Source organism: Abramis brama, assembly GCF_963993115.1.
Source record: "Abramis brama genome assembly, chromosome: 2".
Lineage (NCBI taxonomy): Eukaryota > Metazoa > Chordata > Actinopteri > Cypriniformes > Leuciscidae > Abramis > Abramis brama.
This window is the reverse complement of record NC_139964.1, coordinates 37,006,564-37,020,393: the sequence shown is the minus strand read 5'-3', so window position 1 is coordinate 37,020,393 and position 13,830 is coordinate 37,006,564. Positions and strand designations below refer to the sequence as shown.

The 13,830-nt window shown below is 37.5% G+C and overlaps 1 protein-coding gene across 1 annotated transcript in view; it reads left to right on the top strand.

Annotated features, from left to right (window-relative positions):
• tenm3 (teneurin transmembrane protein 3) overlaps window positions 1-13,830 on the top strand; it is a 227,439-nt gene that overhangs the window by 88,001 nt on the left and 125,608 nt on the right. Inside the window, exon 4 of the mRNA XM_084098060.1 lies at window positions 11,676-11,882. Within this exon, the coding sequence (XP_083954186.1) occupies window positions 11,676-11,882 (207 nt within the window). The remainder of the gene's footprint in view (window positions 1-11,675; window positions 11,883-13,830) is intronic.

Genomic DNA, 13,830 nt, shown 5'->3' with positions numbered 1-13,830 from the left:
CCTGCTATTTTGCCCAGGAGGCAGGAGCACTGGCAGTGCTGGTTGGCTTAATGCTGAGAGATTAGGCCTCTCCGCAGAGGTAATTGCTCACAGCACGCTCTATTAAAGACAAAAGGAAAGAAAAGTGCTATCTGGAGCAACAGCTAATTTATTATGTGCTGTCCGGCTACGTCTTCATAGCACAGTGACTGTAGCCACGTGATCACACGGGTACTAGCTCCATTGTGAAATATGAAAGCCACCAGCCCGTTCCGTTTTAATTAGTGTAGTGTTTGCACACAGAAATATATTTGACAATGTCCCAGCAACATGATGAGCTTTTGTTCCTGAAAAAAAAAATGTTTTACATGTGTTTACCGAATGCTTTTTTTCTGGCCCTGCATGAGGGTCAGTTTCCAACACTCCTAATGGCTCATAAAAACACAGCAGCATACTAAACTAAACTAAGCATTCTTTTAGAATTTTTTTATTTATTTTATTTTATTTTGTGTTAGTTATTTTTTGTAATTTGATTTAAACTAAATTAAAATGATAAACAATCTTAAAATGAGTTTAATCATATATATATATATATATATCTGTGCATCATATATATATATATGTGTGTGTGTATTTTTTTCAGTTAATATTTATTTTATTTCAAGTAACAGAAAATTTTTGGTTTTAGTTAACCATAATAACCCTCTTAAGAACCCTCTGTATGAATCATAATATTCAATCATTTGTTCAACGTTTATTAGAGCGAGTGTGTATGCGCATACACTAAGGTTAACCATAATAACCCTCTTAAGAACTCATCAAATAGAGAAATAACAGTATGAAAATTGTGCCTTTGTTTATTGATTTGTGCGTGTGTGTGTGCGCGTGCGTGTGCGTGTGTGTGTGTACATCTGGATGTAGTGGCATGGTGGGAAAAAAAGTGGGAGCGGGTAGATAGCAAGATCAATAGCTCCGCATTCTAGGCGTGCATATTTTCTCTTCTTGCCTATCTTTTTTTACTGCAAGCAAGGAAGCCTTTGTCCCCACTTGTTATTTTCAAGCTGCTTTTCTTTTCCGTCTTCAAGAAGCACATGAGCTTTTTTAACTGTGTGAAATTACCAGCTAGCACAATGCCCTTGGTGTAAAGAGACGTAATCAGCGTCACTCACGAGTCTCTCTCAAACTTTAACGAGTCATTCATCTTTGTTTTGCCTCCAAAAACATGCTCGTGAAAGGAGGTGCTGCTTAACAGCACATGAAACGGTGCCATAAAAAAGCTGAAAGCAAATGGCGACCAGCCACTTTCTCTTTCTCTCTTCCTCGCTCTCTGACATAGATGTGTCAATTGCAATGCTTTCTCTCCTTAACTGACCCTAATTCCCCTTTTGATTGCTCTCGTTCAGTTACCTTAAGTGGGTAGTGTATGATTAGGGTCTTTTTCTGACCGGTCTGCTCAACCCCTCACCTCTGGATGTGCAGACCTTTCACCAGGACTTAACTACTTGAAACTTGTGATCTCCCTGTGTATCTTCTTTCACAATGCCCTTGCCTTAGGAAGCCTTAGGCTGATTTTATCTTATATGTATGTAACCAGAATGCGAGTTATTTAAGTCAATTGTTATACAAGTCTACTCTTAACAATATAATACATTAAAAAGAAACGGTTGCTATTGGCAGATTGAGGTTAGTCTAGTTTGCTAGCTGGGGTGTGAGTGGGTCCAAGCCCTCCCTGGGGGACGGTTTGTATGCTGGACTGGAGAGAAGATTGGATTTGTGGGTGCAAAGGTCAGCATGTGGGGGTGGTGGCCTGAGGACCAACCTGACCTCTGAAACCTTTATCATCCTACTCATGTCACATATAGAATATCTCTCTGTCCTCCTTTTCTATTTATCTTTCGTTCTGTCTTGATCAATGTGGCATCTGATCTATCTATTTATGTATCTATCTAGCATTCTATCTATCTTATCATACATCTATCTGTCCATCTATCCGTCCATCCATCTATCCATCCATCTCTCTCTCTTAACCAGCAAACCAGCACTAACCACTATGACAAGAATGACATTTCATTTCATAGATTCTATCTCCATCTGACATTCCCATACAGTAAATATCTGCTTCTGGAAGCCGGTTCATAAAGCCAGCTTATCTCCAGCTGGAGTGGATTGGCCCTCTTTGGTTAACTACTTGGGCTGAACCCAGTCACATATTTTTGCATTTGCTTAAATCCCTAATTCTGGCACATTGTTGAATCACCCCGACACGACTCTAAAGACCGCTGTTCCCAGCTCATTATATACAGAGGTTGAAGGACTCTTCCTTCACACAGCTGTGTGTGTTTATAATATCTGCATATCAAAGATCAACAGCATTGTCTGTGAAATTCTCAGCCACATTGATCTGTTGACAAAGAGCACTCTGCTGGCCAAAACTTCTCCTACATTTTATGCCATTGCGGCAGCTAACCACATGTGGCCCGCTGAAGAACCCTGCCCGCACCCCTCATTGTAACTGGCCGTGTGATTATGTGTGCGTGTGTGTTAACAGTCTCTCTCTCAGCACCCTGCTGTTCCCATTTGCTGGTTACAGCAATAAACTGGGCAAGCCCTGGTTGTTTTAACAGCACATGTGTTGATGAGCACTCTTTGGCTTTCTCAGCATAAGAAGGACCCAATTAGACTCAAGTCAGAAGTCTCTGGAACTGTGAGTAAGTGTGCACGAGTGTATATATTTGTATATTAGATTTTTCTCACTTGTTTATAAAATGTTGAAATGACCTTGCTTTTTAGAGGTGTCTTGCTCTTTTTTATGATGGCAGTGGAGCGCTGCAGTGTTTCTCGGAAAAGCGTATTCAGGCACAGTTCTCCAGTTGACATATTTGCATCTATTCATCCTCCATAATCCCACCATTCTTTTATTCTTCTCCAGTGGTGTTCAAATGTTTCTGTATGGATGGTTGTTGATGATGATTGTTTTGTGTGTGGTAGCATTTAAAAGACTTTTTGAACCTTCATACAGAATCTGCACTGAAAGTATTGCTTTTTAATGTAAAAACCACAACTGTATGAATCATAATATTCAATCATTTGTTCAACGTTTATTAGAGCGAGTGTGTATGCGCATACACTAAGGTTAGCTGGCTTTATAAACGCTACCCTCCACATTACGCTCTCCGCACACTTCCGTCTGCACCATTAACATCGCTGTGGCATGAATCATTGTAAATCGAATAGTGCACTTTGTGCGGGAATGAAACACGCCTGTCTCCGGATCATAATGGCGGAATTATAGCTCTCCCCCCATCATCACGCACGCGCTGAAGTCATACCAAACCCAATTAAGGAGAATCCGTCTTCATTTGCTGGGTTTTGGAGGCTGACAGGCAGAGTGTCAGAGATGTGCTTTGGATTGTTTTCTTTTTGAGGCGAGGTGGGGGCCCGGCTCGTGAGATTGATCGATCACAGGAAGCTGGCCAGGTATTGAAGGGTGTTGTTGCGGAAGGGGCGAAGACCTTAGATAACATCATCATTAGCCGGCAGACTGACACTTATGTGCGCATCATTATAGGCTTCATTGCAGATGGTGTGTGTATCATCATGAGTATAATGGTTTCGATTTTTTTTTTTTATTACTTATTGTGGTTTCAATTTCAATGTCTTGGTGGTGCTTTTTTTTTTTTTTTTTTTTCATAACATAAGTTGCGCCCCTCTCATATGTACTTATGCACTCAACCGTGTAGTGTATGAATTTTATAAAGGTTATTTTGTCATCGGAGTCTGATAGCACCTCCCCCTCCGCTATGTAATTAAAGCTGCGACAGTTGAGTGCATGAAGCGTCCAACATTTCACACTTCGTTAATTAAGTGCATCATCCAGGTATTTAAAGTGTAATTTTTCTATTTGGAATTTTCAGTGTGAACACACTAGCCTACTTACTAAACGGCATAGAATAGTGCACAAGTTCGCAAATTGGGATGCATCTATAATCATAACATGATACTATACCACACATTGTTCCATCTGCCTATGCTGACACTTCATAAATAAACTGCACCCCAATGAAAATAACTGCTTCATGATGGCAATGTCTAAGTTTAAAGTTTTATTTGTCAAATTCATAGCAACAGCTAGTACTTTTGGACAATGAAATTCACCTATAAATGTGTCATTGCTGCTACATTTAGTTGTAAATTGTGACTACCGTCACTCTGGCATCTCTAAGGCATTTATGATTCAGCAGCATAGACTGCATCTGCTCAGATCTCATGCCAGACAGCCAACACCAGAAAACAACTAGTCCCTGGATTTGTTTTTAAACTTCATGGTACAGAATGTATAAAATACTTTTGTTTGTGGCCATTTTTATCAACTTAACAAAACTCTGTCTCAGTTTGTGTTGTTTACAACATTTCAAGTAAATGGCTCCACCATTATTTGCTCTGAACGCTTTACTGCATGCTACTTTAATGTAAATTAATTTAAAATGTAGTGCATATTTGTAGTTTCAGTTTAGCTTTTGTTTTTAGCTAACTCACTTTTTTACTGTATTTTAGAAAACAGAAATATATAATATTTTCAACTGCTATTTGGTTTTTTCTTTCTTCATAGAAGTTCAATAAATGACGAGGGAGATAGATTGAGGAGCTGAATCTACGAGGAGAGAGAGAGCGCTATTGGTGTTTATAGATTCGGTCTCTTTGTATTTCTGTTGCAACAAGGAATTTCTTTTAAGGAGGGAGAAAAGGCCGGAGAAAAAAAGAGGAAGATTGAGAGAGTGTTAACAGAGAGCTAAATCATCAGAGAGAAGCAGAGAGCTTCAGCAGTTTTTGTTTGTTTGTGGAATATTGGCATTTGCAGACTATGATGTTTGCTAATGAAGTTTTGATTGATCCTCCAGCACATCACCTCCAGGCTTACCTTTAGCACTCAGTAAGACATCCAATATTTAAATGCTCATAATTAGTAATGGCATTTATGATATGTCACTCACCTTTAATACTGTTTAATTAATTTGTTGCCACATCGTTCCAATTTAAATCAAAAGTTAACATAACACAGCATTTACAACTTCTTTTTAATTGTTTATTTACATTTATTTTTACACATTTTCTCTCAAAAATAAAATGTTTCATTAATTTTAATTATAAATAAAAATCAGAACCAGATTTTAGTTATATTTCTCTTTTTTTTAACTTTACATTGGTAATTGTAATATGATAATTAATGTAAAAGGTAAAATGTGGTCAACTTTGACTTTCAGGCATATATTCACCTTCACACACTCCCAAGTTCACTTTTCACAGCACGTAATCAAAAACGTTCTAGATCACAAAGCAGATTGAAGATATGAAAACATGAAGATATGAATTGTTGCCAATTCTGCGTGTCTAAGCTATTGTGAATCTCTTTCCTGTTGAAGCATCGTTGGAGCATGGGCTGTCTCTCTCATGTTAGGCCAGCCAGACGTCCCAGGTGTAAGGGTATAAGTCTATCTCTTTCTTCAACCGTTTTCTTGTTCTTCCTCTTTCTTTATCTGTTCCTCACCAATGAGGGACCATCTCTGCTTCATTTCACATGTCGCCCGAAGGGGAAAAGTGCTGCGGAAAAGAGAAGCTAGCTATGGAGTGAGAAAATGAAAAGATAGAGGGAGCAAAAAGAGAGAAGGGGAGGCAGAGATTGAGAGAGCGAGGAATACTGGAGGCATTGTTCCACTCCAAGAGACACAAACAGTCTCAAGCTTTCTGGTATTCAACCCGCAGCTCCCCTGTGTTTGTGTGTGTGTGAGTGTTTTTCCAAAATGTTATAATTCTACAGGCAGCCCGGAAAGAGGGATACAGTGACACTAAAAGATCAGTCTGATAGAAAAAAAGATCTCTCTCTAATTTTCTTTCTCTCACACTCGTCCATTTCTCATGCATTTTTTCCTCCATCTTCCTTTAGCAATTTCTTCTCTCTCTCTTTCTATCTACATACATAAGTGCTGATGTTGAGGCCTACTGTTTGCATGAGTGGTTTTAATGATGCGCATACAAGGCTCAACAATAAGGATGGCCCAGGGCCCTTTCAGCCCAGGTGATGGATAAGGCCACTGCTGTGTTGTTTGCTGCAAACTTCAAACTCAGTGCAAACTTAATTTGGTTTCCCGTGATGCATTTTGTTTGCGTATTGTGATTTGTCAAAATTCATTTGCAGTCTAAAATCGGTGAGGTGTTTGCGAGAATGATTTGTGATAATCTTGGAAGAATCAATTACATCAGATAAATAAATTAGGCCTAGGCCATTTATGGTACCCTTTTTCTTTTTCAAATAATGTAAAATGAATTATATATGTTTAAATGTGTAATATTGTTATTATTTAGAACAATAATATAATAATAAAAAGGTAAAAATCTGAATTGTATGCCAATGTATTTAAGTAATGTTTAATGATATTTATTATATACTGTATATTATATATGATAGTTGGATAATGATAATAATAGTTATTAGCAGCTGTAGTAGTATGAATATTACATTATATCGTTATTATTAGATTGTTTTTATTTCATAATTATATTATTATGAGACCACCAAAACTATTATTCCATTTTGCTACATTTTTATATTATTAGCAGTAGTAATACAGTAGTATAGTTTTATTGTTAATAGTATTATATTATTTATTTATTATTTAAGAAAAGAATAATTTAAAAATGTAAAAATCCAAACTACTTGCCCAGGGGCAGCAGGGGGGAAAATTGTGTCATGATTGTGACACTCAATAACACCCTTGAATTTCATTTGAACTTATGTTTCTTTTAAAAACGACATGTGGTAAGACAGGTCTAATGATAATTATACAGCGTCCGCTTATTATTCAAGTGACCAACAATTGTCATTTCCATTTTTCCATTTTGGTCAATGCAATGATAGAAACGCATTAGCTGTAATGAGCATTTAATCTCTAAAGGCATCCAGTCCATTCATCCGGTTTGATGGAGCGTTTGTCATGTGTTAGTCAGTGAGCCCACCCTGCAGGGGGTCCATACAGCCGCAAAAACTCCAACTTCACACTCTTCTTTTCTTTTTCTCAATGATTCATTTCATATGCATCAAAGTCTGTGTATGTGCTCAGTTCTGTTACTGTGATGTGTCAACTGTTGTGTTTGGTTCTTGTTCAACTCTCAACCCATGAATTCATGTCGCACTAGATAACTGAAATGACACCTAAGTGGAATAGTGGCATATCAGACCATAATGCCTGGTTGTGTATGATTTATCCGCACATTGTTCTTGTTGAGGCATGTTACAAAGTGTGTCCTTCAGCTTTGTTTGAGCTCTCTGGTCTCCACTGAGGATCGGGTAAAGAGACAAAAAGAGAAGGAGAAAGATGGAGACAGGCGGTTAGTGATTTGAGCGGCGCGGCTTTTCTTAAGCGCTCCTGTTAGCACCGTGGCAAGGGTTGCTATCGATTAGAATATGAAAACCTAGAGGCCTGCATATAAGATTGGGGATGAGGAGGCTTTGGAGGGCAGTAGAACAGACAGGTTGCACACACACACACGTGCAGCAGCACAGGAAGTTGCTGATTAGGTTTGACCTGGTGTCAAGCACACAGAGAAATGCTGAAGAACGCTGGGCAAAATCACACGAAGAGAAGGGAGCAAAAAAATCAATGACTGACAAACAAGCGCCTTTAGTTTACTGCCGTGGAATGATGAGCCTGTGGAAATAATATCCTCATCATTGACTCTTTTGTGCCGTGTGTGTGTGTGGGTGTTTAGATGGCAGATGCTGTATTAAAAGCATAGAGCTCCAGATAAATGTTTGTGCAGAGCAGTTTATTTGCCTATTCCAAAAAGATTTAGAAGTTTATGAAACAGATAATTCTGACTCTTTAATAGGATGAGAAACATTCAAAGCCATTGTGAAATGCTGATAAACCCAATCCTGTGCATGTTTTGTGAACCGCCTACAATTAGTCTAATGAATTATATTACTCAGTGGAATTCAGTTTATTAATATCAATCATTTATTTCACGTCATGTCTAAGAAGTTAATTTGTAGAATCTTATGAGAGTTGTTCCTGTTCTGTGAAAACTTTGTGTGGAGTGTGTGCACAGATTCCTTGCCGGACTGCTGAATGCTAGTGCTGTTTATTGTGCTTGGCGAATCTGATATGGCTGAATTGATCCTCTAGCATGAGAGTACTAGTCCATGTCTCTTTCCTTTCACTAAAATAGCCATTTCTTCAGTTGTGTTTATGAGTTGGTTTGTTTGTGCACTGGAAGAATAGAGAAAATAACACTTCCCGTCCTGGCATTTCAACACTGCTTTCATCTCTTCTTTCTGCCCTCGGCTTTAATTGACAACTGCACTGGATTATGGGCCGTGTTCAACTTCTTCGTCTGCTCTCACAAGTCATTGCGCGTGACATGAGAGAAGCGCGTCAATCTGTGTTTGATCTGCTCACGTGTGTGAGTGTTAGACACAGGCAGCAGAGAGTGCTGATGGAGCAGGTTGGCTTGAAACCACAGACAGACCCAGGGTTATCACAGAGAGCGAGAACGAATGAAAGTGGGATGAGAGGTGAAGAGATAGAGGAAATGAATTTGTAAAAAAAGCTGCGAAACCGGGATTACGCGGCACCCTCTGCATACTCACTTTCTTCAATCTGTTCAACAGCTGAATTCCTCACCATAAAAGGCTTGTGCGCTGCAAACCATCTGAAGCTTTTTAGAATTATCAGTAGCACTTTACATGAAGTGATTTTATTACAATAGAAGCTGTTGTACTGAGCATCACCACAGCTGTGATTCAGCCATAGGATAAATAACAAAATAACAGGCTGTATCGCTACTAAAATATATGTCACTTGACATTAATCTCTCTTTTATTGAACTGTTGTATGAAAGCAATATCACTCTCACATTCATGCTAGTTCTGACTATTACACAGTCGTCACAGTTATATTGTTTAAAATAGCATTCTTGTTGTATGACAATTATAATACTTCTTATAATCTGTTGAATATTTTCATGAATAATTTAACCACTATCGTAATGCATTTTAGCACTTAGTAATTCACAGTTACACCTTTAAAATCTATAATGCATTAAAACATGATTAACACCCAATTTCATGGTTCATGTTACAATGTATTATACTTTATAATGTAAAACCTTGAATACATAAGCATTATAATCTATCATAACTCTGGTTACTTACAATTATTTATGACAATTTAGTCAAGCCACTTTACCTAAGTCTTTTATAATGCATTATAAGAGTATTCATAATGTGCGTTATAATGCGATATATCTTTTCATAAATAACTGTAACCAAAGTTAAAATCCATTATAATATTTGCAGATTCCTTGTTGCATCTGAAATTGTTTGTTTGTTGTGTTTTAATGCATTATATTTTCAAAGGCTTGACATAAGTATTATAATGTATTATAACTGTGGTTATAACAATTAGTCATGAGACCATTATAAGGTCCATTAAAAGTAATAATTAATGCATTAAACATACTTTTATAATTCATTACACATAAAGGCTTTAAGTAAAGTGTTACCAAAATATTTAATGAACTAAAGCAAGGGATGCACTAATGCAATATCTGTGCACAGATACCAAACGATTACTAATACAATAGATATAATAGATATCTTCCACAGCCGATTTTTTTTTCTTTTTCTTTTTTTTCTTTGCTAACAGGTTGTTTTTAAACCATGATAATCAATTACATATATTTTAAAGAAATTGAAATAATCATTTTATTCACTAGCAAGTGTTCCACATTTATTTAGCTGACGTTATATGCTTTATAATAATATAATATAATATAATAATATGTGTAGTATATTATGGACAAATGTAATTTCTTCTTAAATTTTGTTATACACAAAATAATTAATGAATGAATAGTTATCAACATTGTAATTAATGCTTCTGCTGCTGCAATTAATTCATTTTGAAAGTAGTTTTTTTGTTGTTGTTGTTTTGTTTTGTTTTGCTCAACGATTGAGCATTGTTCCTAATCATAGACACATCTGTTGTGTAGTAAATGCAGTGGTGAATCAGAGGCCATTTCACAAGCGTAAACACTTTAGTGCTTTAGTCAGTTGGTCTGAGCTCAGTAGATTCAACTCACACACACACACACACACACAGTGGTGTATCAGTGGCAGCACATAATGTTAATGGCACTTAATTTGTTGGTTGGGATTGGCAGGCTGGTGTGAGCCCTGCTCCCAGAGGATCTGCCTGTAATTGTGTTTCATATCATAAATATATAAATAAAGCTTGCAATGATTACAAAATAATAATTCTCCCCCACTCTTTCAGCCTCGCTGTTTCTTTTTCTCTCACTATCATTCACACACACACTGGCTTTTCGTCTGGACTTCCTTTGCTTTTCTCTGTTTCTCTCTCACAATGCAGTGTAATGTATGGAGTGGAAGGTAATTAGGTTGCGAGCAGGACTGCAAAGCCACACGCCACAGAAGCAGAGGTGACTTTGCTCACTGTCTCATGAGTGTGTCCAGATCCCTGACAGGGAGCTGAAAGCCAGTCAGCTTAATTACTATTCACTCACTGCCCTCACCCTTTGCCTATGACTGCTCTCAGATCAGGGGTCTTTGACCATGTCTGATAAGCTGTTATTATATGCTAAGTGGTGGCACTGAGCCCACGTCAGTGTTTTGAACTGGTTTGGGAAGGTGATTATGTGTCTGTGAGATTGGTTTCAGAAAGACATGAGCGAGGAAAAGAAAGAAGCCTTTTCACACAACAGGAGGACTGAAAATGTCAACAAGATGACACAATTTTCAGATGAATAGCATAAAATTAGGCTTTCTCTTATTATTCATTAGGCTGTTTTGCTGAAAAATATTTGTTTTCCTTCTAAAAAAAATGTATGTTTTCATTTAGTTATATATTTTCATGCTAATTATTATTTACTCATTGTCTTCCCTTAATGCTGTGAGTGTGTGTGCTTTTGTGTGATGTATGTGTATATGTACATACCAGCATCCAGCGTCCATTTGTTAATGGCTGATTTGATGGTAAATGGACTGCAAGCGGAGGTATATCCAAGATGAAGTGAATTTGGCAGCCACGGAAAGCGTGTGTGTGCGTGTGTGTGTGTGTGTGTGTGTGTGTGTGTGTGTGTGTGTGTGTGTGTGTGTGTGTGTGTGTGTGTGTGTGTGTGTGTGTGTGTGTGTGTGTGTGTAAAGAGAGAGAGAGATATTGTGGTTTCCTCGGCCTCACAACTTTATGCAACGCACCAATGCTGTGTCCTGAAAGACAATTGTGGGCACTGTGGAGAACATTTCCAATTTCATGTGACCAAAGCTAGTGGAGCAGAAACATCACAAACAGAATGCTTAATCATACTAGCTGCAAACCATCATTCTTTGCTGTTTTTTTATTTTATTTTATTTTTTTATTTTTGAAGCAATGGATGATTTTTGTTCACGCTGCTTGCATTAATGTTAATAAATGCATTTGATACAGCTTCACAAACATGCACTTCATTTTTGATTTGCAGGAAAGAAAAACAACTCCAACTTTATTTTTTTATAAAATCATTTACTTTTCATATTTACAGTAATGCATTTTTTTTTAAAGTACTGCTCTATGTTGGTTCTTTTCATTTGCGGTTGTTATTTTTTATTTTCCTTTGGTTTAAAGTGGTTTTCTTTTCTTTAGGTTCTCCCATGCCATCCTCTCTCTCCAGTCCATCAGTCACTGAGCATTCCCATTCTCAACCACCCTCACCCAATCTCCATGACAACCAGAGTTCCATCTTAAGTAATGCCACCACGCAGGCGGCACAGGACTCTGATTCGGAAGAAGAGTACACGGCCGTTCTCTATAGACCCGTAACACAACCTGCCCCCAGCAACAGCTGTAATGGTAAGGTAACCAGCCATCTCTTTCTTCTCTCTCTCTCTCTCTCTCTCTCTCTCTCTCTCTCTCTCTCTCTCTCTCTCTCTCTTTTCTCTCTCTCTCTCTCTCTCTCTCTCTCTCTCTCTCTCTCTCTCTCTCTCTCGCTCTGTCCTCCCAGGTCTGCAGAGTAAGAAAAGCGTGAAGGCTGTGTGTTCCTAGTAAAAAACACTGGAGTGAACTGTATGCAGGCCTTGTCTGGAAATGTTATTAATGAGAATGAGAATCTCACATCCAATGAGAGGTGTTTAACCTCTGAGTAGGTTAGGGGATGTTAAATGGACTTCAAATTGCACTCAAAAAAAAATTTTGCATGCTAAAAATCATGTTCAACTGAGAATTGCTAGACTTGACTGAACTTTGAATGAAGTTGAAGGGATAGTTCGGCCACAAATTAAAATTATCCCTTTGTTTACTCCCCCTCATGTCATTCCAAACCTGTAAGTATGGCTTTCTTTTTTTCTGTAGAACAAAAAAGCTGAATTTTGGAGGAATGTTCACACTTCTTTCTTCTGTACAATGAAAGTAAATGGGGACCAAATCCTTTAAAGCTCAAAAAGCCCATATTATTGGTCCACTTTATTCCAAGTCTTCTGAAGTCAAATAATTATGGAAGCTTGTTTCCCCCACAGAATAAAAAGTAAAAAAGGTAATTGCGACTTTTTATCTCACAATTGTGACTTTTTTTGTCACAATTGCAAGTTTACATCTCGCAATTCAGAATTGTGAGATATAAAGTCGCAATTGTGTGTTATAAAGTCAGAACTGTTGAGATATAAATTCGCAATTGCGAGAAATAAACTCGCAATTCTGACTTTTTTTTCTCAGAATCTCATGTTTATATCTCACAATTCTGACTTTATATTATATGTAAGCAATAAGGCTATTATTGCTTTATAAAACCTTTACAAAACCTTATTGCTTTTATAAAACGGTTACCACGCAATATTAAAGTAAAAAAAAAATGTATTAGTGCAACTTTCATGAAGTTAAGTCAATAAAAGCATTCCTTCCGCTAGAAAAAAATAGTCCCTGACCGTGAACAACAACGTTCCAATGTGTAATATGCAACAAAAAACAACAAACCGTTCTCAAACTTTGTCTCATTCTTTTTATTTTTTACAACACAATATTTGTGAAATTTCCTCACACAAATAGGCATAGCTTATCTCTCAGCATGAGAAAACGTTTATTTTTTTGTTTATTCCGTTATTTTCTCTCTGCACTAAACTAAATTTTTACATAGCCTAAATAAAAACACAAGGGCACATATTTTGATAGATAACAGTTAGGTCTTTAATCTATTTTATTAATGTTATTAATTTAGTTGCTAAAATGCTGCCTAACAAGAGATACTTTTTTTATTGTTGTTTATTTAAATTTATTTGAACATCTCCGTTTATTGTGCACGCATTAAATATTTGTCTCATTTCAATCGGCTCAGCACTGTCAGCAGTGTTTTCTGTTGCAGCAAGAATGTCGCTCCAGTGCTTTCTTTGTTTTAAGTTTGGCCTCCAGTAGCTCTGTAGTGAACTTTCACACTTATGTCCACTCACAGACATAATTTCCCTCGATTCGAGACCAGCATCGGACAGTCTCTGCACCATGGTGCTGCGAAGGCAGTGATTTGTGTAAACCTTGGAGGTGCCTGCTGCTTTACAAATTCTCTGCAACATTGTTGCGAGGTAGTTCACACCCATAGGCTCGTGTGGTTGCTAAGGGTGTTGCTAAGGGCGCAGTGATAAATAGAACCGTTGGGTGAAGCGGTCATAGCCGTGTTTTATCGTGAATTAAGCACAGCTACTGACCAATCAGAATCAAGGATTGGAACTAACCGTTTTATATTATATTATAACACACAATTGGGAGTTCTAAAGTTGTGAAATACAAACTCGCAATTCTGAGGAAAAAAGTCGTC